Below are 27,419 nucleotides of genomic sequence, written 5' to 3'. Positions count from 1 at the left end.
TTTCAATTAATAAATGAAATCGATGCCATTAAATATTTAAATGGTTTTTGATTAAGTATGACAATATATGTGATTGAAATCCCCTTGTGTCTTAATATAATCGTATTGTACAAGGAAGCCAGGGTCCTTGACCTTCATTCATCCCGTTTGTTATAAGCACCATCTAACTTTTTACAAGTGTAAATAAATCAAGCCGCTAGGTAGCATTGAAAGTTCAATGACGAATTTCTATTGATTTCTATTATGCCTAGTTGGCTGGAGGGACAATTGCTCCCTACATTTTTTTTGAACTCTCCTGAAATTTCAAGTTATACTGTAAATTCTTGTAATTCTTTTGTGTAATTCTTGTAAATTCTTTTTTGCCTATTATTGTCTTTGTTTTTAACCTGGTTTTATTTATTTTTTAAAATGCAATTTATTCTGGCTTCGGCACTGACTATTATGTTTTTTTTTTTTAATATATGATTCTGTTACTGGAATCGTATTGGAACTTGTAATTAATTGTAATCAGTTAGAAAAGCCTAATCATTTAATGTTTAAAGTAATTTATAAAAAATGCATTTTTTAGGCAAGTTCCGAGTCTGAAATGGAAGCGAGGACAGATGTTGGTCTTGTGAAGGGGCATGCCTACGGAATCACCGCTATTCGGAAAGTATTTCTGAAGGACACCAGATTATTTGCGTTCTTGCGGTAAGATAGATATTGTAATATATAATATTGTAATTTGTTAGCATATAAATAATGGGTAAATTCTCTACTAAAGAGAGGAAAAAATATATTAAATCACAATAAATTATATTAATTAGATATAATAAATTAATGAAATCATAATAAGTTCTATTAATTCCTTAATTACGTTAGTTATATTAATACTTTTTTGGTATTCTTATTGAAAAAAACAGATTTATTGGTTATTGCATTGACAAAAGTCGAATAAACACCCCTCCCCCCTAGATTCGATAAAAATAAATTTAACAGGAAGAGATATATTAAATTATAACAGATTATTTCAATTATATTTTATAAATTAGTGAAATTGTAACAAGTTATATTAAATAGATAAAATTAAACAAATTCGAGTTTTGGCAAGTGCTCCCCCCTCTTTCATAGATTTCTGCCCTCCTCTCCTCCCTTTCTTTGGTTAAAAAAATACCCCTTTTGGTATTCTTATTGAAAAACAGATTTATTGGCTATTGCACTGAAAAACAAAATCGAATAAACACCCCCCTCCGTCTAAATTCAAAAAAAAAAAAATTAAGAGAGGTTAAATCATAACAAATTATATTAATCACATATAATAAATTAGTGAAGTCATAACAAATTATATTTATTAGATAAAATTAAATAAACTTCTGTTTTAGCAAATGCTTCCCCCTCTTCTATAGATTTCTTCCCTCCTCCCTTCCCCCTCTTTGGTTAAAAAAATGTTTTTTTGTATTGTTATTGAAAAGCAGATTTATTGGTTATTGCACTAAAAAAAATTGAAGAAACAACCCCCCTCCTAGATTTGTAAAGATCAAATTATTTAAATCAAGTTTCGCTAATAAAATAACCATGTTAAAAGATGTACTAATATTTTGGCCTCAATTACAGAAACCTTTTTAAATTGTAAAAAAAAAATCACTAAATAGCTAAAACATGGAATAAGTAACATAAATAGATAAAAAAAAACGGTACAACACATTCGAAATTTGGTGTTTGTATTTTTATTAAAATTCCTTTTCTACACATAACATAAATGTTGTGAAAAAAAACAATACCAATTTAAAATAATAATAAAAAACAATACAAATTTTAAATAATAATAAAAAACAATTCAATAAAAAACAATACAAATACAAACTCGTGTTTAATATTATTTAGACCCAAATGGTTGAGTGTTTAATTTGAAGCAGAAACATTCGGGCATTTCTTAGTAAATTTTCGGCCTATTAGTTTTATATATATATGTTTTTATGTTTTGTGGGGGGGGGGGTCCCTCTCTCTAAAGTTATACTAAATTCTTTATAGTAAAAACTTTAGATATGTGTATTTAAAACCCTAATGCATTCAATGATAAAGTCAAAACTTTTTAATCCTAAGAAACGAAAAGAAAAATGCTACACTTAGGTAACTTGCGAAATATTTACTAAGAATGTGCGTAACGGGTATTTTGGCAACTAGGGAAGAACATAAAGTCTTTTGGTGACATTTTAATGTGGTATTAAACTGCCACATATCTTCTTTGTTTTTTTTTTTTTTCTTTTTTTTTTTTTTTTTTTAGTTCATCCAACTCATTCTAGTTTATTATCCACTCTGAAGACGTTTATAATCGACGTTAAAAGAGACATTATAACGATCAAATTATACATCTTGATGAATGTATAAAGAAGAGGCCCCTTAATCTACAAATTTATAAATTTTTTCTTTCGAAGGTCAGTTCCGTTTTTTTTTTTTTTTTTTTTTTTTTTCATGGGCCTTGGCATCGAACCATGGGTTTGGGGAACTAACAAGGGGTACGATGGGACGAATATTTTTTTTTTGAATTTTGTAGTTAAAGAAAAGGGATGAAACTCCTTTAAGGTAACTCCAGGAGCTTTGGCTATTTTGCTTTGTAAAGGAAAAATATTGGCTCTAAATTGACCAATTGGGGAAATTTTTAGGCTTGAATGTATCTAAGATGGGTCAAGGGAGTAAAAAAAATAATCTGTTATTGCGATGTCTTTGGCAGTTAAAAGATTATAGCATATGCAGTATATTTTTTTTTAAGTTGGTATTTTCAAAAATATATTGCTTTAATGTATTTGACATCGACCAGTTTGTAATGCTGTCATCCCGGGATAAATCTGAGGTCCCAAAATGATATTTTTATTCACTTCTTTAAAGCTTCTAAAAAGTAATGTTCTTCAACTTTCTATCTTTCCTAATTTCAACTTTCTAACTCTTTAAAAGATTTCCACAGGGAGAGTTGTTTTTGCAAAATATTTTGTTCATCTTGTTTTCCAAAATGGGTTTGGAGGCGGGATGACGTGTTGTCTGATACAGAAAGTATGAGCGAAAATTCGTGCCATCTTGCGACAGCTAATACCTTTGTCCATGAGGTCTAAAATTTTGGAAATTATTTGTGGATCAAATAAGAGAATTTTTCTTTGTGTCAAAGTACCAAAAACTTGAGATAAATAATAGGTCCTGTCATATCGTTCTAGTGGGAAGGAAAAAATCTACATGGTTCGTTTACGCAACCCTTGGGGTGAAAAAGAATGGAATGGTTCATTCAGTGACGGGTGAGTAGAAATACTTATTATCTCTAGTTTAGGGTCTTTGAACCAAATAAAATAAGTTAATTTTAGTTTCTCCAAAGAAGTATAACGTTGGAGAGATAAGGTACAGACGCAGGAAGCTTTTAGAGGAGTGTGCTAGGGGGGATTAGTTATGAAAAAATTTTGATAATTCAAATCCAAAGTGACCTGAAATTCGAAAGATATAGAATTTTGTGGGGGAGAATCCTGAGGTAACCCATCCCTTGGGTATATACGTAGTTTTAGAAATATCGGAAACTTTCAATATATTCCTATTCAGCCTACTTATATTTTTACTATCTTGTCATTCGGGCTGTGAAAAAAAACGAAATTTAACAACCCCTTTCCCCTCCGATATCCCACATTTTCTCAACTTTATGGATACTTCTTATTATGGATACTCTTTATTGATACTTACTTACTCTTTACTTAGTTACTTACTTACTTTACTTACTTACTCTTTATGGATACTTACTTACTTTCCTTACTTACTCTTTACTTAATCTTTATGGATACTCTTTATGGATACTTACTTACTTACTCTTTACTTACTTACTTACTTAATTACTTTACTTACTTACTCTTTATGGATACTCTTTATGGATACTTACTTACTTACTCTTTACTTACTTACTTACTTACTTTACTTACTTACTCTTTACTTACTCTTTATGGATACTTACTTACTTACTCTTTACTTACTTACTTTACTTACTTACTCTTTACTTACTCTTTATGGATACTTAATTACTTACTCTTTACTTACTTACTTACTTACTTTACTGACTCTTTACTTACTCTTTATGTATACTCTGTATGGATACTTACTTACCTACTCTTTACTTACTTACTTACTTACTTACTTACTTTACCTTACTTACTTACTTACTTACTTACTTTACTTTACTTACTTACTCTTTACTTACTCTTTATGGATACTCTTTTTGGATACTTACTTACTTACTTACTTACTTACTTTACTTACTTACTTTTTACTTACTTACTTACTTACTTACTTACTTACTTACTTACTTACTTACTTACGTACTTCACTTTACTAACTTACTCTTTAAGGATACTCTTTATGGATACTTACTTACTTACTCTTTACTTACTTACTTACTTAACTTACTTTACTTACTTACTCTTTATGGATACTTCTTATTATAATGAGATTATCAAATAAAATTTCCCAGGAGGGAGAAAATGGAATCCGAGTGTCTGGATTAGTTAATAAGAAACCAAAACGTCAACAGTCTTTAAAGTTTTTGGCTTTTCATATGCACCAGTTTGGTCAATAAGAATGTAAATTTTAAAAAATATATAAAACAACCATCATTTCTCAGAATATTGAAAACACCATTTATTGATTTCAATTTTAGCATAATTTCAGATTTTATTTGACTTCAAATTATTAGTTTGTTTTAATTTTGATACTTTTCTAAAAGAAATTTTCATTGACAATCGGGTTATTCGGCATAGTTCTGATGGCAATCTGATTTCGGAAATTTTACACGTAAAATAATCAACAAGTAATGAGAATCTCATATTGTCAATGAACAGTTTTGAATCCAGTTTTCAGACTTAGCAAGTATTTGGTTTCACCAAGAGCCCTTGTAAAGCATCGAAAATCTAATAAATACAAAAAATAGCCAATATTTCTCAGAATAATGAAAACAGCCTATGTGTATTTTTTTTCAAATTGTTAGTTTGTTTTTAGTTTCATTATGTTGCTAAAAGTAATTTTTATTGGCAATGACAATCTCATATTGTTACTGAACAGGCTTGAAATATTTTCTAGAAATAGCGACTTATTGGTTCTACCATAAGTAAAAGTGGGTCATTAAAAATTGTCTTTTTTTTTCTTGGGTTATCATTAACAGTACACATATTTCAAATTTGGTATAACTATCGTTTTTTTTTCAACTATCGTATTATTGGACATGTAATTTAGAAACCTAATTACATGTCCAATAATATGGTAAAATTAGTATAAATTCAATTAGTATAAATTAGGTAATTAGTAAAAATTAGTATAAAATTAGGTAAAAATCTATATATATAAAAATAAGTTGTTTGTCTGTCTGTCGACTGACGTCATGTTTGTGTGTCGACTGACGTCATGTTTGTCGACTGACGTCATTATAAGGATTGAGCTGTATGTCGTCATGAAGTTGTTTGTCGTCTGACGTCATTTTTGTCGACTAACGAAACTACAGACCGGGACACCGGGACACAAATGACGTGTTATGTCTGTTATAACGTAATAGAGGCAACAATCTTGACAGGGCCTTTTGAGGGTGAGGCTTTTCTTATTCCACGCATTCTCATGATTCCAATGGATCTGCCTTTTCAACCTAAAAGATTGCAATTCCCAATTTGATTAGCATATTTAGTTTTCAGTCCAGAACCACTAAAGCTATTATGTAAATATCAAAAATATTTATGTTGTCTGAGCAATAATTTTTAGTTTTTATTTCAAAATAGAAAATTACCTGACAATTTTAGAATTATATCTATCTATATATATAAAAATAAGTTGTCTGTCTGTGGAGCAGGTGACGTCATGTTTCTGTGTCGACTGGCGTCATGAAGTTAGTTGTCGTCATTTTTGCTATGACGGTGACGTCATTAAAGATATTTAAGACATATGTTAACGTAGAAATCTATTAATGTTTAAGTTTAAAATGACTGATGAACATACAATGGCAAAAGCCGATGAAGATGCTCAAAGAGTCTATGCCAAAAAACTTGCTGCTGATAGAGAATGTCAGAAAAGAAAGCGTGCCGAGGAATCAAAAGAACAGCAAGGAAACAGGCTTGAGGCTAAAGAACGCAAAACCGCGCAGTTAGATGAAGATCCACCTGGACAGCGAGAGTCAAAACATATCAAAACTGAAAATGATAGCGATGATGATTGGGTTTGGGATCTTGACTTGGATAAGGTCATCAATGCCTACCAGATTTTAGTTAAAAAAACAAAGGTTCGGCAATATGTATTTCATAGTGAAGCTGAAAAATAAAGAAGAAAAAAGAAAACTGAAAAAAGGAAAAATGTAAAAAACTAAAAAATACTAAAAAGAAAAAACACTCAAAGAGAAATTACAGACCGGAGACAAATGACGACCGGGACAGAGGGAATATAAATAACGACCGGGACACTCAAGGAGAAATTACAGACTGGGATACCGGGACACAAATGACGACCGGGACACAGGCAATATAAATGACGACCAGGACAACAATGGCAACACCCGAGGAAGCTGCTCAAAACGAATGTATTCACGCCGAAGTAGCTGAGTTGGTAAAGCGTTATGTTTCAGGTTCTAGGTCCGAGAGGCTCCAGGTTTGAACCTTGGCTTTAGCATTAATACAAAAGAAGAAAAAAACTAAAAAAGGTAAAAATTACAAAAAAACTAAAAAGAAAATATATATATATATTTATATATATCATCTTTTCCACAGAAATAATAATTTAGTGCTTCTGCTTAAAAACAGCAATCGAATTGATGCCTCCTGATACACAACTATCAACAAAGTGGCAATCGTTGTGGTCGGTGATCAGTTCTTACCTCGAGATAATATTCTTTATAGGCGAAACAATCAGTTGACAAGAATTGCTTAAACTCATCGATGCTACGATGCCCTACAATATCCTGACGAATATAAATGACGCCCGGGACACTCAAATAGAAATCACAGACTGGGACACCGGGACACAAATGACGACGGGGACACAGGGAATATAAATGACGACCCGGACACAGGGACACAACTACAACGGGGACGCCGGGGGGCACAGGGGGATATATAAATGACGACGGCAACAAAGGAAATGGTCGATTAGCAATCACCATCAACAAAGCTCAAGGGCAATCAATAGAATCATGAGGTATAGATCTGAATACGGATTGTTTTCCCATGGACCATTATGCGTTGCATGTTCAAGAGTCGGTAAACCTGACAATCTATTTATATGCACAGACGATGCGACAGCAAAGAATGTTGTATATTCGCAAGTTTTACGTAGTTAAAATCATATATATATATATATATATATATATATATATATATATATATATATATATATATATATATATATATATATATATATATATATATATATATATATGTATATATATATATCTATATTCACAGGTGGGACATAGGGACACAACTACAATGGCACGTAACTAATATTGCGCGTAACGACTTACGCGCGCGCGGGGGGCTTTGGGGGGGCGCGAAGCGCCCCCACCAACTAGGTGTTGGGGTGGCGCGAAGCGCCACCCCAACAGCTAGTCAGTAATAAAATTATTAATTGGTATGATATGGTAAAAAGTATTAGAGTAAATTTAATTACCTAAACCTAAAATCTGAGAAGTTACATGGGCATTTAAAATGAGCCATTAAACAGCTCTGTGTAATGCTCTAGTTAGCGGTATAGAAAAAAAAAACGGGAAAAAGAGGGCAGCTACTTTACCCACCACCCCCACCAACCTTACTGCTACTCTCATCAACTATTAATCTCCTTTTTTATTTATTAGCAATTTAATATGTATTTAATATTTTTCATCTCTAAAAGCTTGATTTTAAGGTAATTTTTAATCATAAAAACATAATAATAAATTTCAAGTTAATAAGTAATTCTGCACTATTAAGTGGCACGTTATTAATCAAAAGTGGGGTCACTTTTAAAATTGATGTAATAATTTTTTTTTTCATTTTTCCTCAAGTTAAAGTCCAGTACAAAATTTAAATATCTCATACAGTGTTTTACGTGCATAGTTGCGCAATTAAAACCCAATATTCTATAGTCAATGAAACGGCTTTGAAACCAACTTCAAAAATTACGGAGTGTTTGGTTCCATCATAAGCCCAAGTAATTCATTAAGAATTGAAAAAATAGCCTTTGTTTCTCGAAACAATGAAAACAGTGTATATATATGTATCATATTTTACTCTGATATCAAATCGTTATTTAATCTTTATTTTCAATATTTTCCTCAAATAAATTTTTATTGACGCATAGAAAGTCACATTGATTTAGGTCCGACTTGGAACAATAAAAACAGTACAAATATAATCTAAATATATGTTTAATTTTAAATACTGTTTCCTTTTAAATATTTAACACCCTCTTTATTTAAAATCCAATATTTGAAAACTATTAGACTTTCCTATGTGGGACCCTTGGACCTAACCTGGGCCGTATCTGGGATTTTTATTCGGCAGGGAGGGTTGCAAAAAATTGTTTGTAAAAAAATATCAAAAGCTTTCTTATATGTATTTTTGTTATGTTTTCACGAGCGGGACAAACTTGGAGGGAGGGGGTGGCTCAAGACACGGCCTTGCCCTTAATGTAAGATTCTCATTGCTTCCCCAATTGATTTTACGCAATTTTCAAGTAAATCCCATGTTTCCATGCATTGTGTGAACTCAGCTTTTTCTGAGAAAAAAAACGTCATATGGTCTGAGAAAAAAACGTCATAGGGTCTGAGAAAAAAACGTCATATTGTCTGAGAAAAAAAAAACGTTTTTAAACGTCATATGGTTTTTTATTCAAGATTCTCATTTTTTGACTATCGTCAGTATTTAAAAAAAATGTACTATTAAGTTTCATATTTTGCGACTAATAAATGTAAAAGTCAGTTTTTTTGTTAAGGAAGGTCACTTTTTAAGGTTTTTATTCAAAGTTGTATACACAAATAATGACGAAGACCACACTGCCTTTTTTTTTTTTTTTTTTTTTTGTTGTAAGTTGTATACACACAATCTTTCGTCATTAGTATTGTTGATGGTGAGAAAAAATTGGTATAAAACAGGTATATTTCTTGGAACAGTGAAAATAGCAGATATTTACCTATATCTTTAGGCGGCTCTAATATTTAGTTGTAGGTTTCTATTTTTATTTCTATTTTTTTTTTTTTATTGAGAATTTAGTTTTCAGTAAGTGTTGACTAAATCCACGGTAATTTTTTGCTTTGCATTTGTTAATTTGACTATTTTCTCATGATTCCTGGTGAGAGTGAGGCAAAGCTACATTCTGGAGGTGTACTACCTGGCTGATTCTGGGCGAAAGGTATATTTTATTTGGGAGCGGCTTATATCTTTTTATGTTTTTTTCTGCTTCGGTCAACTGTCTGCCTGTGTCTGTATGAACTTGCTTGGTGACTAATTCAAATTTACGGATGTGGCTTTGGGACACTGTTGAGGGATTATGTGAGAATGATATTAACCTGGCTATCTTAAAGAGCAGATGGAATCTTTTATCTGGGATTAGCTTATAATTATCTTTTTTCATGGATGGATTTTTTTTTTGCTTTGGGGAAACGCTGGTTAGGGTTGCCCTATATCTTCAAAACTACCAACCAAAACCTGGGGTTTCGGCTTAAGGATAATAGTATTCTTCTTCAACGGAGAAGTAAGGTTGCCCCGTTTTCAACACCTCGCTCTTTATGTTCAAGTGAATTGTGTCCCAATTCTTTAGGAACAACTCCTTAAATTCAAGGGCCGTTTAATTACAACAAAAAAGAGCTTTTTTAAAAGCCAAAGTACTTTAGCGCAAAGAGTGAGGTATTGAGGAGGGGGCGACCCCCTTCATATACGTAATTATTTCTGTTCGTGTTAAGTTTTAATGTTGCTCATTTTTTTCAGTTGAAAAAAACGTGTTTTCTTTCTATTTAATCAGAGTCAGGAATAAGTCAAGGTGATTTAAACCACAAAAATGATACAAATGGAGGAGGGGGGGTTCAAAAATCTTGATGGTGAGAGGACTGCGTTGTGAATAGCTCAGAAAACCGGCTGTCTCTCTCTGACGGCTTCTAGCCTCTTTTCAAGGTGGCCTCCGCTTCTAGCTTACTTTAAGAGGTTTGAAGGTGGCCTCCGCCTCTAGCTCACTTTAAGAGGTTTGAAGGTGGCCTCCGCCTCTAGCTTACTTTAAGAGGTTTTAAATAAATAACCGACAAACATCTAATTATCCATTTACAACAGCCGAATGCAAAGCCGTTAAACTCGCTGTATTAAAAAACGGACCTGGGGATGGATTTTCTGTTGGGAGAAATTCGAATTGGGATGGAAGTTTTTGGGGGTGAACTTTCCGTGGGAAATTTTACACGGGGGAATTTTCCAGAATTCGTTTATGCAATTCGTTTTATATGTCTTACCTTTTCATTGGCGACTCCATTTTACATGCGGGGATACATAGGAGAAATTTTCAGCGGAGCTGGAAATCGTTTGGGTGTTTTCACGTGGCAACGTTTTCCCAAGGGAGAAAATTTCCAGAGAAGAATTATCACCAGGAGAAATCATACATTGGGAAATTTTCTGCGGGAAAAAATTTATATTAAAGGAGGGGATTTCCGAGGAATATTTTCCACGCAGGAGATTCTCCCATGTCCTACAAGGGATAAGGAATTAAATAAAAATAAGTCTTTCTTCAAATGAAAGTATGCTAAGGAGTATTTTTCAGGCGGAATCACAAGAGTTGAATACTAAACTGGAGAGTTTACAATTTGACAATGTAGAAGATGGATGGAATAATTGTAGGAGAATAATTTGTGAAGTTGCTGATGGTGTCTTAGGAAAGAAAGCTAAGAACGAAGCTAGGAATATTAGTGAAAAAGCTTTATGTTGAATAGAGAAGTGAAGAGGCTTGTGCAAGAATTATCTGAGTGATAGATCATATGAAAACAAGAGGGGTATAAAGAAAGTGGATATGGCAATAGAATATAAATGAAAAGTTGCCAAGGGTCTGGAAGATGCAGCTAGACGGCGTAATAGTAAAATATTGTACTGGCTTGTTAATAAATTGAGAGGGAATAGTCAATCTGGACTTATACCAGTTAAAGATAGGAACGGGGCCACAATTAGTGATAAGGAAAGAGTTTAAGAGATACGGGCATAACATTTTGAGAATGTGATAAACCGGGATAGAGTTTTAGAAAAGAAATATAGAGGAAAATGAAAAAGCTTGTGATACCTTGGATACGGAGGAAGATTTGTCTTTTGCGGAAGAATTGGCGACAGTACTAAAAGGAATAAACAATAATAAGGCTCCAGGTGCTCCAGATGCTAGTGTGACAATCTGGTAAATGAGTTTGTTAAGCATGGTGGCTCTGATTTTATAAATAAGTTACTGAAGATTATCAATACAATTTTTGAAAAAGGGGAAGTACCTAGCGATTTTAGGAAAACCCTAATTAAACTACTGAATGAGAAAGATGATACGAGTGAGTGTGGTAATTATAGAATGGTAATTATAACCTGGTAAGGTAATTATAGCCTGGTCTCTGTAAGTAGCAAATTACTTAGTAATATGATAATTTTTAGACTCAGAGTTGCTTAGACAAAGTTAAAAAGAAGAACAGTATGGATTTAGGAAGGGTAGAGGATGTGTCGACCAAATTTTTATTGTTAGGTTAATAACTGAGAAGTGCTTGAGTTATCAAACTCCTTTAGTCCTCAGTTTCATAGATTATGGGCAAGCTTTCGATTCTGTCGATAAAAGAGCTTTAGCGAAGGTCTTATCCTTTTGTGGTATACCAGAAAAAACCCATTCAAGTGATTATGGTGTGTACGAGAATGACACTGCTGCGGTTAAGGTAGGAAATGAGGTTATAGCTGGTTTCATACTATACCAGGAGACAAACATGGACTTTGTCTACTTTGTCTTAAAGAGCACAGGAAAGATAATGGGAGAACAGGGAATTATATGGGGAAGAAAAATATTCCTGGGCTTAGATTATTTTGGTAATTTAAGCATCCTAGATGAAAGTGTGAGCAAAATGAATGAGCTTTTAGAGGTTTTGCGAGTTCAGGGTGCTAGAATAGGTTTGAAAATTAATGTTAAGAAGACTAAATCATTAAGGCTACGAATAAGTGAAGATGAGAAGGTTATGTTGGGTAACGAAAGGATTAATCAGGTGGATAGCTTCATTTTCCTTGGTAGTAGTATTATAATAAAGAGGGTGGGAACACTGAAGATCTTAAAAGTGGAATAGCCAAAGCTCAGGGGTGGCACCGACGTGGCACTGGTCGTAAATTCTATTTTTGAGTGATATCGCGAAGAGGCCAAGTGATATCGCGAAGAAGCCAAGGCTCAGGTTTTTTTTGAAGTTGAAAAAAGTTTGGAAAAATAGGAAGATTAGTGTGCGAACCGAGATTAGAATATTTTGAGCTACAATGATGAAAATGGTCAAATATGGTTAAAAAGCTTGGGCGCTCCGAAAAACGGATGAAGATTTGCTAGATGTTCTCCAGAGAAATTGCCAACAGTTGTTATATGTACCCGGATCACTGAACGTACTTCAATCAGTAGGCTGTACGAGTTCTATGGTTTAATCCCCTTTCTAGGACTATAATGAGAGAAAGCTTTAGATGGCTAGGGCACTTTTTGGATGAAGGATGACAGATTGCCTAAGTGTTTTATCCTTTTTGGTTAACCATCTAGGGCTAAAGGGATTGCTGGTCTTCCGTAGTTGGGTTGGGAGGATGTAAAGAAATATTTAGGGGAAATGAGAATTTCCTGGGAGAGTTTAAAGAGGGGGGGGGGTGAATAGATTAAGACGGAGGAGGAGCATTCGTAACTTTTGGCCTCAGGTGGCTTGTTGCTGCGGTAAGTTGTTAGTAGTAGTAGCAACCAAAATATGATCTGGGATACCGGTCCCGTACGCCCCCAATTTCTTGCTGTTTGATTGTGTATGATTTTTAGCGTCCCGCTTTTTCGATTTTTCTATTTAAGTATAAAATTATTAGATTATGATTAACACCTTGGACATGATTTGGATTATAGAAGATCCTACTGCACGATTTTTTTGTTAGTTTATTTTCATTTTGAGATATCATTATGAATGTTAAATGAGTAATATTTAGCGTTCTTTAGCCATTGTTATATGAGTATTTTGGCCGGAACAGGGTTTGAATCTAAATTCGAATGCTTGAAGTTAGAAGCATAATTTAAGGATCAAGAATCAAGACCTGTATTCAAATAAAAACAAAAACTGCAAAGAAAAAAATGCTTCCAAGCTATTATTATTGCTGCTTACTATTAGTCCTTTAAATATAGGTTCAAAAGTGATGGGGAGGAAGGGTGGTGGGATGACGGGAGATAGAGTTTTAGGAGGGCTCTGGTGTAGGTGTTACATTGATATTTTTGAAAGAGTCAGGAAGTCTTTTTTTTTGTATTAAAGCTGAAGAAATTATCTAATATCTTAGGCTTTACGCAGTATTTGTAACTAATATTTTTTTTTTGTTTGTGGATAGAGAAACCCAAACCTTTTCCAAAAAGCAGTTGTCCCATGAAAATTAAACTTTTACATTAGTGGAAACATCTATGATAAGTCTAAAGATGTTAGCCAAAATCCTCTTCGCCAAATGTCCTGATTTTCTTCTGACTCGCTTTTTTGAACCTGGAATCAGTCGACGTCCGTTTTGGCCGGAGTCGCTTTTTTGGAGTCACAAAATTGAGTAGCTTTTTTTATTCTGGACGTCCGTTTTGGCTGTCCGTTTTCGTTTTGACGTTCATTTGGCTGGATCTAGCTCTGGATATCGGTTAAGCCTTTATTGCAAATGGGCGTACATTTAACTAATTTTGATGAATAGACTTTTATAATTTCTGGTCTTGACACTGTTACATGCGAATATATTTTTTTCGGGGAAGGCTAATCATTAAAAAAAATAGTTTTACTGATAAATCGAGTAAGAAGTTTCAGGGTTTCCTGGGGGGGACTGATGGTCTTTCCCCTCTTGTATATGCTTTCCTGACGTAACATTTACGCAAGACACTTTTTCTGGTGTTCCCTGTTACTGACAACGTTTCTGAAGCTCTGATAACTTTTTCAAAAACTTGCCTCGACTTATCGTTCCCCTATAAGCCTGTTCGTTCCTCTATATACCTGTTCGTTCCCCTATATGCATGTTTGCGCCCCTATATGTCCGTATGCAAATTTTAAGACTACATTCTAAAGACTATTGCTTTTTGACTGCAAGTCTGAACCGTCATTGCTTATAAGTCATTGTTTATAAGGTCGAATTCCACCACACAATGACATACCATAAATTCAGGCTTAAAATGTATTAAATTAATAATATTAATTAATTAATAAATTAATTCATAAATGTATTAAATTAATACATTTTCAGCTCCTTGCATTTTCCTTAATGACAGTGCATTGAAGAGGTATAAGGTGGCCTACGCTGAAGATTTTAACTAAGAGGGATGGAATTCCAACAGCAGAACTATTTAGTTTTTGCTATTAAACAACTAAGGGGGAAAAGGTTCAGGCTCAGTATTCCATATCTTTGCTGATTTTTGTAAGGCATTTGTGGGTCAATAACCTGGTTCGTGGTATTTTATACAATTTTCTATACGTATAGTCATTTTTGGGTCAGTAACCTGGTTCGTGGTATTTTATACAATTTTCTATAGTTATTTTATACGTATTTATTGGCAGTGAAAATAGGGTAGTATGCCTTACAAATTTGCCCTACGTTCTATACGTATTTATGGGGCAGTGAATTATTAGTTTAATATTATTTGGAAGTAAAAGTGTGGTAAACCTTTGAATATTTTTAGTTCATTTACTAAATTTTCAATATTGTGTAACACCACCTGAAATTATTTATACATTAATATCATATCCATTTCTGCTGATTTGACATCATCATATTATATTGGTAATATTTTCAAAGTACTAAGACCAGTGAGAATTAAATCTGATTTTTTTTACTGGTAATAATATAACATAAAAAACAAATAAGAAAAATCAGGGATAAATCCTTAATGAAAATGACCTCCGTGTGCAGTTATGGACTTTTTGGTAGTGCGGAAATTCAAAATTCGGAAAAAAACGGGGGCGAAGAATCAGCTAAAAACAGCTGAAAATAAGCTAAAAACATATGGCACCAAATAGCTCAAGAATGAGTAGCTTTATCTTGAAGATATAGCAGTCTCTGGTTATAAATAAATTATTGTGTTTCAATTTTTACAGACGCGAAACTTTGTGAAGTTTAGCTGACTATTTTTGCTTATTTATTCTGACGGTTCAACGTGGCGATGCTGACAAAAATTTAGTAGTGCCCAAAAATTTCATAATTTTAAAAAAGTCAAAAGCAAAATCCTAGAACATTATAATTTTTACGCATGAATAAACATAAGATGCATCCAGGGGGGGGGGCTTTATATTCGTGTCTTGTACTTGAAAATGGCGCTACCCATGAAAATAAAAAAAAAATACCAAAAACCTTTATAACTTTGTTTTTTTGGTTTGCCTAAAGAATGAATTATATACATAAGTACTGCTCTGACTATCATCTTTTCATAATACGCGGTGCCTCAAATCAGGCAGGGGGTGGTAATTGCCCTCCTAGATTTTTTCACCTTCGTCTTGCTAGATTTTGGAAAAAAATGATATTTTTATTGAAAAAAAAAACAACAACAAAACTCCCCTCCATCTCCCTTAAATAAAAAAAAACGTTGTAAAACTTGTATTGCTCCTGCTCCCCCACATTTTCGTGAATTGACGACCATTGATGCCCTTAGTGCCCTTTTAAATCTTGGAAGTCTCTGTTCTATGCTTGAGAGTTATGGTCAGGGCCTCAGAAATTTTTTTTACCTTATTTACATAATTTATGTAACCTTCTTCCCTTGCATGGCTGATTAACGCTACGTTAACAAAGGCGATGCAGAGGTAGACTTAAGATAGATTGGGGGGGGGGGGGCTTTATTAGATCATGCATAAAAAGCAAACTACTATTTTGCTTCAAGTCCGTTATTAGATAAGTTTTACGATGAGCTGTCTCACTTTAAATTGGATCTGTTGTGTGATAATTTTATTAAACGATATATCGATGTTTTTACTTTCTGTATTTGTTATAATGATTTCGATATTTCTGATCTTTTTTTTTTTTGCTCAAATTAATTAACTCTTCGCTTTGCAAAGTTCAATAACAAAAATTGTAATCAAAGAGTATTTTGCACATTTTTTTCCAAACATTGAATAATACAAAAACAAGCTTCGATGGCATAAATGCTCATCATAAAAATCTAGATTTGAAATTACACGGGCTAAGCCTCAGGATAAAGCACAAGAGCTAAGAGCTCATATGGCACTTGTGACGAGGTCGAAAGAGCCAGGAGCTCATATGGCATGAGCTCTAGCAAAATTCTAAGAATCAACAGGCCGATTTAAAAGGAAAATCAGAGGCTTAATGCCGGTCGGCATTAAGTTTCAGCCCGATCTCTCCACTCTAAGCGTTTTCCAAGATTTCTGGTTTCCCCCTCCAACTCCTCCCAATTTGACCAGATCTGATCGGTGTTTAAAATAAGAACTCTTAGACATGAGTTCCTTCTAAAAATCAAATTTCATTAAAATCTGATCACCTGATTGTAAGTTACAAATGCTTCATTTTTTCAATTTTTTCCGAATTAACATCCCCCCGCGACTCCCTCAAAGAGAGTCTAATTATGCTAATCACGTGTCTGGAACTTGTGGTTATTCTTCCCATCAAGTTTCATCCCGATTTCTCCACTCTAAGCGTTTTCCAAGATTTTCGGTTTCCAAGATTTTTGTTTCCCCCCTCAAACCCCCATGACCCCAGATCTAATTGGAATTGAAAATGGAGTATCTGAGACATAAGATCTTTCTATATTTCAAATTTTGTTAAGATCCGATCCCCCATTCGTAAGATAAAGATACCTCAATTTTTACGTTTTCCAAGATTTTCGGTCTCCCGCTCTAACTGTCCTAATTTCACCGAATCTGGTCGGGATTTAGAATAAGAGCTCTCAGGCACAAGATCCATCTAAATGTAAAATTTTATTGAGATCTGATCACCTGTTCGTAAGTTACAAATACCTCATTTCTTCTAATTTTTCCGAAGTACAGCCCCCCCCCAACTCCCCCAAAGAGAGTGGATCCGGCCTAGCTATGTCTTTCACGTATCTTGGATAGTGCTTATTCTCCCAACCATGTTTCATCCTGATTTCTCCACTCTAAGCCTTTTCCAGGATCCCCCCCCTCCAAAATCGCCCCAATGACACTGGACCCTTTCGGGATTTAAAATAAGAGATCTGAGTTACGAGGTCCTTCTAAATATGAAATTTCATTAAGGTCCGATCACTCCTTCGTAAGTTAAAAATACCCAATTTTTTCTAATTTTTCAAAATTAACCTTCCCTCCAACTCCGCCGAAGAGAGCGGATCCGTTCCGGTTATGTCAATCACCTATCTAGGACTTGTGCTTATTTTTTTTTTACCAACTGTCATCCCGATCCCTCCACTCTAAGTGTTTTCCAAGATTTTAGGTTTCCCCCTCCAACTCCCCCCAATGTCACCGGATCCGGTTGGGATTTAAAATAAGAGCTCTGAGACACGATCAGTGCTTCCATTTTGCAATTTAAAGTTTCTCTATTTTTGTAATTCAGTATAATATTGGCAGATTATATAGATTGGCAGTATAATATAGTAAAATTGGCAGATTATGTTCTGCCAAAAATATGCAGATGCGCTGTTCAATTTCTTTCGAATTACTGCCTACAGTCAAAAGTTTTTTAATGCTGTCATTGACAACCTTCGTCTCAATTTCATTGCTTGCTTTTTATGCTGCTTGGTCGAGCATGCCTAGTCATCTCTTATTTACCACAATATCCATATTTCAAACAGAACCTACAGTATGGTTTATAAGTATTTTATTTGACTTGTGTAATACTCTTTTATCAATCCAATTTTCAAACATTGGTATATGAAGGCACTTGTGAACAAAATTTTCGTCGAATTCTTTCTTTTGGGAATTCTTAAAATCCTTGTTTTACCCTAAATTTCCCTGAAAATCCTTACTTTACCCCATATTCCCCTTTATCCCTAAATTCAAAATAAGTGCACCTAAAAGAAGTGACTTCTCCCTAAAATAGTATAATCTCTCTAAAAGTGAAAGCCCTGGACACGATATTCTTCTAAATATCAAAATTCATTAATATCCGATAACCCATTCGTAAGTTCAAAATACCTCATTTTTTTAATTTTCCTGAATTAACCCCCCTTCACTCCCGCAGATAGTCGAATCAGGGAAACGACTATTTCTAATTTAATCTGTTCTAGTCCCTGATACGCCTGCCAAATTTGATCGTCCTACCTTATCTGGAAGTACCTAAACTAGCAAAGGACCGACAGAACGATAGAATTTGCGATCGCTATGTCACTTGGTAAATACCAAGTGCCATAAATATAAACTACTGGCTATTTTTGGCTATTCAAAAGCAGCAGCATTTCAATTATTTCACCTGAGAATCGTTTGTGCCTTTTTGTGATTAAACAAAAAAAGCAGGTTTTTTTCAACTGAAAGTAAGGATCAAAAATTGCAAATAAAACGGACAGAAATTATTACGATAGGGGGGGGGGGCTCCTCTACAATACCTCACTCTTCACGCTAAAATTATCTAGAATGTTCTAAAACCCATCTTATTCAACTTCAACTAACCTTGTGTTTCACTTTTTCGTGAAGTATTGGGATACAAAGTCATATTTTGCGTAAAGAGCGAAGTATTTAAGATGGGTTATCCCCCACATCACACCGTTGAAAATTCTCCAAGAGAAATTTCGCCTCCCAAAAAATGTCTGTTTACTTCACAATAAATGCTATGTGTAAGCAATAGGCAATAGGCTTTTCTTTGTTGAATTAAATAGAAAAAAACAAGTGTTTTAACTGAAAGTAAGGAACGACATTAAAACCTAAAACGAAAAGAAATTATTCCGTATGTGAAAGGTGCCGCTCCCTCCTCAACACCTTGCTCTTTACACTAAAGTTTGACTCTTTGTCACAACTCTACTTTATAAAACAATAAAATTTTAGTGTTAAGAGTTGGGTGTTGAGGAGGAGACAACCCCTTTGCATATACGGAATAACTTCTGATCGTTTTAAGTTTTAATGTTGCTCCTGTTTTTTTTTTTTTTCATTTAATTTCTGGACGTTTTTCAGCCAATGCCGGTTCGAATTTGGCTCACCATAAACATGAAAAATTAATACGAAATTTGCTAATTAGTTTTGGAATATTTATTCCTTATATGAATGGTTGTCCCCTCCTCTTTACCTTACTTTTTACGTTAAAGCTGTTAGCACTTCTAAAAAAGCTTCCTATTCTTTTTCAAAAGTCCCCGTGTTTTAATAAACGCTCTTAAAAACTCAGGACAAACTGCCAAACTTTAGCGTAAAAAACAAGTTAAGGAGAAACATACCCTTCATATGTGGAAGCGGTGCCCCTCCGCCTCATAGAAATCTCATTTGGTGAAATTTCATCCAACGTAAAGTAAACCTTCCCCCCGCCAAATTCCCTCCAGAGAGTTCCAACCTGGCTGAGAATCCCCCTCCCTGTACTATTGTTTGCGGAGAATTCAGCATGAAAAATTCTCCTGAGCATTCTTTAAATTTGAATAAGACTTGCCTCTAATCGGTTTCTCGATCACTCCGGAGGTGCCCCATCCCGAAGAAATTATTTCCCAGAAATCAAAACACGTGGAAAATAGCACTCGGATAATTCCGCTGGAACATTGGCAGATTGAAAATTGACAAAAATTGGCAGAAATCGGAATACTTCTGGGCAGGCACTGATGTGTTCAATAATTTAGAATTTATTGTTAAAATATTTATATTATTCAGTGCTACTTTTACTACTACTATTAACGACTCACCGCAGCGCCAAACCACCCGAAGCCAACAAAGCTACGCACACTCCTCCTTTATCCCAATCTATTCAAAGCCTCCCTATTTACACCCTCCCAGGAAGCTCGCATTTCATTTAAATCTTTATTTATGATTTCCTCCTACCCAACCACGGACGACCTGCTTTTGTTTATCCCTAGACGGTTGGCCGAAAAGGACAATCTTTGGCAATCTCCCATCCTTCAACTACAGAATGTGCCCTAGCCTTCTCATTATTTCTCTCATTATTGCCCTAGGAAGTGGTATTGAACCACACTTTTCGTACAGCCTACTATTTGAAATACGATCTGTCAGCCGGATACCTAGAACAATCTGTAGGTAATCTCTCTGGAAAGCATCTTGAAAACCTTCATCCGATTTTCGGAGCGCCCATGCTTCCAAGTCATATTTGTCACTGTCATCAATGTGAATAAACAATCAAGAGAGATAAAACTCTACAAAAAGAAAACTACAAACGAGACAACGGCCAGTGGAATTGAAAGACTAAAACAACGCGGATATTTCGCCTGTATCCAAACAAGGCGTCTTCAGCACAAGATAGAAAATTAAAAGAAAACTAATCTAAAAACAAATAAAAACCACCACTAATAATAATAAATACAATTGTCGCTACTTATCCACGTAGGGAAAAGCAGCTATTTGAGTTACTTCAATGAGAATCAAAGAGCAACTTTGATTCTCATTGAATCAAAAGATTCAATTGAATCAAAAGATTCAATTGAATCAAAAGATTCATTGAATCAAAAAGCAAAAGAGCTTTTGCTCTTTGATTCTCATTGAAGTAACTCAAATAGCTTCTTTTCCCTACGTGGATAAGTAGCGACAATTGTATTTATTATTATTGGTGGTGGTTTTTATTTGTTTTTAGATTAGTTTTCTTTTAGTTTTCTATCTTGTGCTGAAGACGCCTTGTTTGGATACAGGCGAAATATCCGCGTTGTTTTAGTCTTTCAATTCTACTGGCCGTCGTCTCGTTTGAAGTTTTCTTTTTGTAGAGTTTTATCTCTCTTGATTGTTTATTGTCATGTCTGGCCAGTTCGGCTTAAGAACTTTCGTTCGTCATCACTGTGGCTTTCAATATTCTAATCTTGGTTTGCTATTCTTACATAAATATGTTTAGGCCGCAATCTGTCATTCTTCATCCGCAGAACGTGGCCTAGCCATCTCAACCTTTCTTTCATTATAGCCCTAGAAAGCCTGATTGAACCACATTTTTCGTACAATCTACTGTTTGAAATACGGTCAGTCAGCCGGGTACCCGGAACAGTCCGTTGGCAATTTCTCTGGAAAACATCTAGTAAATTTTTGTCCGCTTTCCGGAGCGCCCATGCTTCAGAGCCATACGCTGTGGCTTCCAATATTTTTATCTTGGTCTGCAGACTTATCTTCCTATTCTTACATAATTTTTTTTTTACTGTGAAAAAACAACCTGAGCCTTGGCCTTTCTACTTTTAACATCTTTACTGCTCCCATTATCTTTAATATTAATGAAACCAAGGTAAGTGAAGCTGATCATCTGATCAATCTTTTCGTTACCCAACGTCAGCTTTTCATCTTCACTTATTCCCAAGCGACTCAGTCTTCTTAACGTGTATTTCGGACTTATTCTAGCACCCTGAACTCACAAAAAATCTAAAAGTTCATTCATTTTGCTCACACTTTCATCTAGGATACTTAAGTCACCAGCATAATCTAAGTCCACATGATCCCCTCACCATTTGATTCCATGGTCTCCCATTGCCTTCCTGTGCTTCTTAAGACAAATCCATCAAAATGATCCATATAAAGGGAGATGACATACAAGGATAAAACCTTAATTAAAGCTCTTCTATCAACAGAAATGAACGCTTGTTTGTAATCTATAAAACTGAGGATCAAAGGTGTTTGACAACTAAGGCACTTCTCAATTATTGCTGTTCTTCTCTTAAAACTTTGTCTACAGCATATCTCAGTCCAAAAAGTATCTTATTACAAAGTAATTTGCTACTCGCAGAGGCCAGACTAATGCCTTGATAGTTATCACACTCCCTCTTATCACTTTTTTATATAGTGGTCTAATTAAGGTTTTTCCAGAATCGCTAGATACATCCCCTTTTTCAAAAATCATATGCATAAGCTTCAATAACTTATTACTAATCTCAGAGCAATCATAGTTAAGAAACACATTTACCACACTGTCACACTAGCACCTGGCCTTATCATTTTTAATCCTTTTAGTACTGTCGCTAATCCTCCTCACAAAACAAATCTTTTTTCACATCTAAGGTATCATAAACTTTTTCATTTTCTTCTACATCTTTTCCTGCAACTCTATCTCGGTTTAGCACATTCTCAAAATGTTTTGCCCATCTCTGTTTAACTCTTTCCTTGTCACCAATTGTGGCCCCGTTTTTTATCTTTAACTGGGACAGGTCCAGATTGACTACTCTCTTTCAATTTATTAACACCCTAGTACAATATTTTACTAATATGACGTATAGCTGCATCATCCAGATTCTCGGCAATTTTATCCATGATCTCCACTTCACACTTCCTTAATTCATATTTCGATGCTTTCTCCGCTTTCTTTACATTCTTTTTGTTTTCATATCATCTACCACTTAGATAATTCTTGTAAAACCACTTCTCACTATAAAACATAAAGCCTTTTCACTAATATTCCTTGCTGTAATCCTTACTTTCTTCTTTAACCATTAGTAACTTGACAAATTGTTTTCCTAAAATAATTCCGTTCATCTTCCACATTGTCAAATTTCAAACTCTCTGATTTAGTATTCAACTGTTTTTGAAAAGTTTCCCTCAAATTCCCATCCTGGAGTCTACTAACATCATAAATTCCCGGGAGGTAGTTACTCTTCCGAAATTTCAACTGTAAATCAACCCTAGACACTACCAGATTGTGATCTTTACTTTTAACATCAATAACGGTACTCCTATATGCTCTGGTACTTCGTATTGATCCTGTCTGTCTTTGGTTTACAGTAACATCAAGGTGTACTGTCGAACCATCACGTTATTATCATGTTAACTGATGGGCAATTTTTATAACCAAACACCCTATTGGTTATAACTAGATTGTTATACCTACAAAATTGCAACAGTCTGTAGCCATTACTGTTTTCTTTTCCTACACCAAATTTACCTAGGCTAGGATACCATCTATCCCTATTTCTACCGACCTGGGCGTTGAAATCTCCTAGTAAAAACACCATATTTCTTCTTGGGACCCAGTCTATTTGCTTCTGTAAGTGTAATTCATCTGAATCACTAGTATCTTAGTCAGTCGGCTCTACAGGGGAAAATACTACTATAACTGATATCCTGAACTTTTTAGTCAAAAAATGAGTGATTAGCATTCACATTATTAATACCTTCCCAGCCTAAACAAGGCTTATCAGCTTCTTTATTCATCATGAGCCCTACTCCCTGTCTTTGTACCCTATCCTTCCTGCCTGTGTAAACAAATTCTATATCACCTAATGTCATGCTTCCTATCCCTGGGATATGAGTTTCTGAAACTCCTATTTAGTCTGGTTTGAATCTTCTTAATTTGTCTGTCGATATGATAGTTATTTTCAACGTCCGAACATTCCATGCTCCAATTTTTGTCTTCTTTAAATCATTGGAATTATTTTGTCCTCAGGAAAAGCAATGATCTCGGATACCAGTGCAGGAGGAGGATCAACATATCTTCTCAAGTCTACACCGAAGCGCTTAAGCCGGCTTAGAACCGGCCAACAAGAAATCCCTGAGATCTCCAGTATGAAGAGAGGCTTTGCGTAATGCTGAGTATATTCTTTGTCACAAGATGTTTTTCAGCACTTGGCGATGCTCTTCTATCAACAAGAGTTGGAATCATGCACTGACAATCTCAAGCCTATTAACTCCGACTCATTATATATCCAGGCCTACAAATATGCTACTACGGGGAGGTAACCCATAATAGATAAATTAACTAGGGAGAGATTTTTCAGCCTGAAAACGTCCACCAAAACAGACAAAGGCCAGAAGAATTGTCCATTCATCAAATTCCTGTGTTAATGATGCATCATTTATTTCATACAGTAATCCTTTTAGGAAATCAATTATATATAAAAAACAAGTTTTTCAACTAAAAGTAGGAACCTTCACTAAAACTTAAAATAAACGAATTTTTTTAATATATGACGGGGCTTCGCCCTCTTAAACCCCTCTCTTTACGCTAAAGTTGGACTAGTTAAAGTTCCTTGAGAAAGACTTCATAAATAATAAAACCGTTTAATTATAATAAAAAACTTTGTCAAAGCAATAGAGACGTTAGTTTAATGAGAAAAGGGGATTTAGGAAGGTGCAGTCCCACTCATATATGGACTAATTATTGTCTTTTTCAATGTTGTTCTATACTTTAAGTTGAAAAAATGTATTTTTTTTTTAATTTTAATTCCTGTTTGTTAATCAGATCATGCCCGAAAATCCGACTCCCTCGAGGTGGTTTCAGGCACCATCCATTTTCCCCACTCAGCACCCACCGACACTCTTTCACAACAGGTGATTGCAAATTGAAAAAAGAAACTTATTATTCTGTTTAAACAGCCATTGTGTTTCAGGAGTCGTTCTTAAGGAATTAGGACAAAAAGTCAAAACTTTAGCGCAAAGAGCAAGGTCTTGAGGAGAGGGAAACCCCTTTCATATACGTAATAATTTCTGTCCGTTTAAGTTCTGATGTTGCTCCTTACTTTCAGTTGAAGAAACGTTTTTATATTTAAATTTCTCATCGCTTTTAATAACACAAAGAAATCTGGCTCCCACCTCCATGGAAAATGTTCATAGACGTGGGAGCCTCCCGAAAAAATCGGAAGAATCGGAAAAAATAGGCCCACAGAAAAAATCCACCGTCGATAGCTGTTCTCACGTAAAAGCACCTCCTCCTCCCCCCCTTTCCAAGGGAATTGTCCCTAGGTAATTCCATTCTGGCTGAAATTTCAACCCAGAAAATTTCTTGCAGGTGATCTGGAGTAAAAACTTTTTCTTAGTGCAGCAAAAAGGCAGAAAAAAGGTGTTTCCAGTAATTTTTTATAGGGGGGGGGGGAAGTTACAAAAGATACTTTAAAGACGCACCAAAAATGCAAAATTGATATCTACTCCCTTATGATTTCAGGGAATATTTCTTGTCTACGCTGTTACTATGAAAGTAAAGAATAAAACTAAATCCCAAAATGAGGAGAATTTATTCCATGGAGGAGGAGGACTGTTGCTTCTTCATCCAAACCTCCAACCCAAGGTCGCATAAACTTCGGAGTGTGATCATTGGATTAGAAATTAAGAGTTCCAGTTCTTTGCATCGGGGTGGAATTTTTCGGGGGGAGGATCCATGGAGCGCTATTTTCTGGGAGGTACTTTCTGCGGGCGGGGGGGATTTTCTGCATGGGGGTTGATGCTGGCAGCCGAAAAAGGACAAGTAAAGATAAAAAAAGAATGCTAATTTTTTTAATAAAAAATTCGTGTCAAACGAGCCATGTTCAGAGCCGATAAAATCCAGAAAAGAACAGAAACGTCTAACAATAAGAAAAAGGGGATTGCGACTAATCAAGTGTAGAAGAGAAGGTAAAAATCAGAGTAGTTCGTCATTAAAACTAAAAGTAATTAAAATCTAACCTGTATTAGGCTGAACTCTTATTACCTGGATTTGGTTGGAGTAGCTTAAATACATTTGGTTTGCTGTTTTGTGCAGGAGGGGGGGGTCAATTGTTTTTGGTATTACTTTTAAAAAATGTTATTTCTAGAATCTCTTCTTGCATTATTCTTGTTGTTCCATTCTTCTGGTTTTGTATTGCTTTTGTTTTTATTGTTTTGCTGTACTAATATAAATGAATAAATAAATCTTAAAACGAGTAGAGCTTAAATTGAATATGCAAATCAAGCTAAAAACGAACACAAATATTTTACTATTGCAGTATAAATGAAACCCAAACGAACAGAAATTAAATAAACAATTATTGCAAATAAATATAAAACATGTACTAATATAAATGAATAAATAAACCTTAAAACGAACAAAGCTATGATTAAACATGCGAATCAAGATTGAAACTAACAAAAATCAATTCAAAAAAGAGTATAGGTATTGCCTCCTTATCTAACTGTAAAAGTCTAAAACCTATTCCGTCACTGGTGCTCTACTGAAAATGACGCTTTATCACAATTACATATAAAAAAAAAACTAGTTTTTTAACTGAAAGTAAGGTGCGACATTAAAACTTAAAACGAACAGAAATTACTCCGTATATGAAATGGGTTGTCCCCTCCGCAATCCCTTGCTCTTTACGCTAAAGTTTTTAATTTTTTTAAAAAGCAAAATTGTGGCAAAGAGTCAAACTTTAGCGTAAAGAGCAAGGGATTGCGGAGGGGACAACCCATTTCATATACGGAGTAATTTCTGTTCGTTTTAAGTTTTAATGTCGCTCCTTACTTTCAGTTAAAAAAACAAGTTTTTTTTATGTAATTCCTGATCGTTTTTGAATTAATGCATGTTTGATTTTGGCTTTCCACACATAAATTATTAAAATGAAATTTGCATATTAATTCCTTTTTTGGCTAAATGGCTTTCTCTTAGTTTTGATCAGACGATTTTGAGAAATGAGGGATGGGGAAAGCCTAGTTGCCCTGCAGTTTTTCGGTTACATAAAAAGGCAACTATAAATTTTAATTTTCAACGAATTTTTTTATTAGTAAAAAATATACGTAACTTAAGAATTAGCTTACGTAACAAACTTTTATATTCTTAAATTTTTATTATGTATATGAGGGGGTTTGTACCCTCGTTAATACCTCGCTCTTTGCACTAAATCGTAAGTTTTGTCACAATTCTTTAAGAATGACCCCTGAATCCGAAAGGCCGTAGAATAAATAGTTGAAATTACTAAAAATACTATAGCATTAAGAGCGAGGTATTTATCTCCTCCTAAATACCTCGCTCTTTATGCTAAAGTATTTTTAGAACCCCTCATATGCGTAATAATCTCTGTTCGTTTTAAGTTGCAATGCTACTCCTTACTTTCAATTGAAAAAACTTTTCCATGTTTATTTTTTCATTGTTTTTTTTTATAGTAATTTTATAAAAATCCTGCGCCCTTTTCATTGAATTTCTGTTCCCCCATGACATATTTCTCCAAGAAAAGATCCTCCCACATAGCTCCCTCCCCTCAACCCCACCCCCAAAACCCAAAAAAAATCCCCTGAAAACGCTGTACACTTCCCAGTAACCATGATTATATGTAAATACTGGCCAAAGTTTGTAACTTGCAGCCCCTCCCCCAGGGACTGTGGAGGAGTAAGTCATTCCCAAAGACACAGTTATTATGGTTTTTGACTATGCGGAACAAAATGGCTATCTCAAAATTTTGATCCGTTGACTTTGGAGAAAAAATAGCCTGGGAGGGGGCCTAGG

The 27,419-nt window shown here is 34.6% G+C and overlaps 2 protein-coding genes across 4 annotated transcripts in view; both read left to right on the top strand.

Moving 5' to 3' along the window:
- Window positions 1–27,419, top strand: part of LOC136040359 (PIH1 domain-containing protein 1-like) — a 491,267-nt gene that overhangs the window by 88,353 nt on the left and 375,495 nt on the right. The window lies entirely within an intron of this gene.
- LOC136040357 (calpain-5-like) overlaps window positions 1–27,419 on the top strand; it is a 144,487-nt gene that overhangs the window by 54,625 nt on the left and 62,443 nt on the right. For all 3 annotated transcript variants that reach the window (XM_065724604.1, XM_065724605.1, XM_065724606.1), the window contains exons 6-7: window positions 569–690; window positions 3,186–3,263. In XM_065724604.1, the coding sequence (XP_065580676.1) occupies window positions 569–690; window positions 3,186–3,263 (200 nt within the window). The remainder of the gene's footprint in view (window positions 1–568; window positions 691–3,185; window positions 3,264–27,419) is intronic.

The sequence above is a fragment of the Artemia franciscana genome, chromosome 20 (assembly GCF_032884065.1).
Source record: "Artemia franciscana chromosome 20, ASM3288406v1, whole genome shotgun sequence".
NCBI classification, from domain to species: domain Eukaryota; kingdom Metazoa; phylum Arthropoda; class Branchiopoda; order Anostraca; family Artemiidae; genus Artemia; species Artemia franciscana.
The sequence above is the reverse complement of the archived record's forward strand: the minus strand, read 5'-3'. Positions and strand labels throughout refer to the sequence as shown.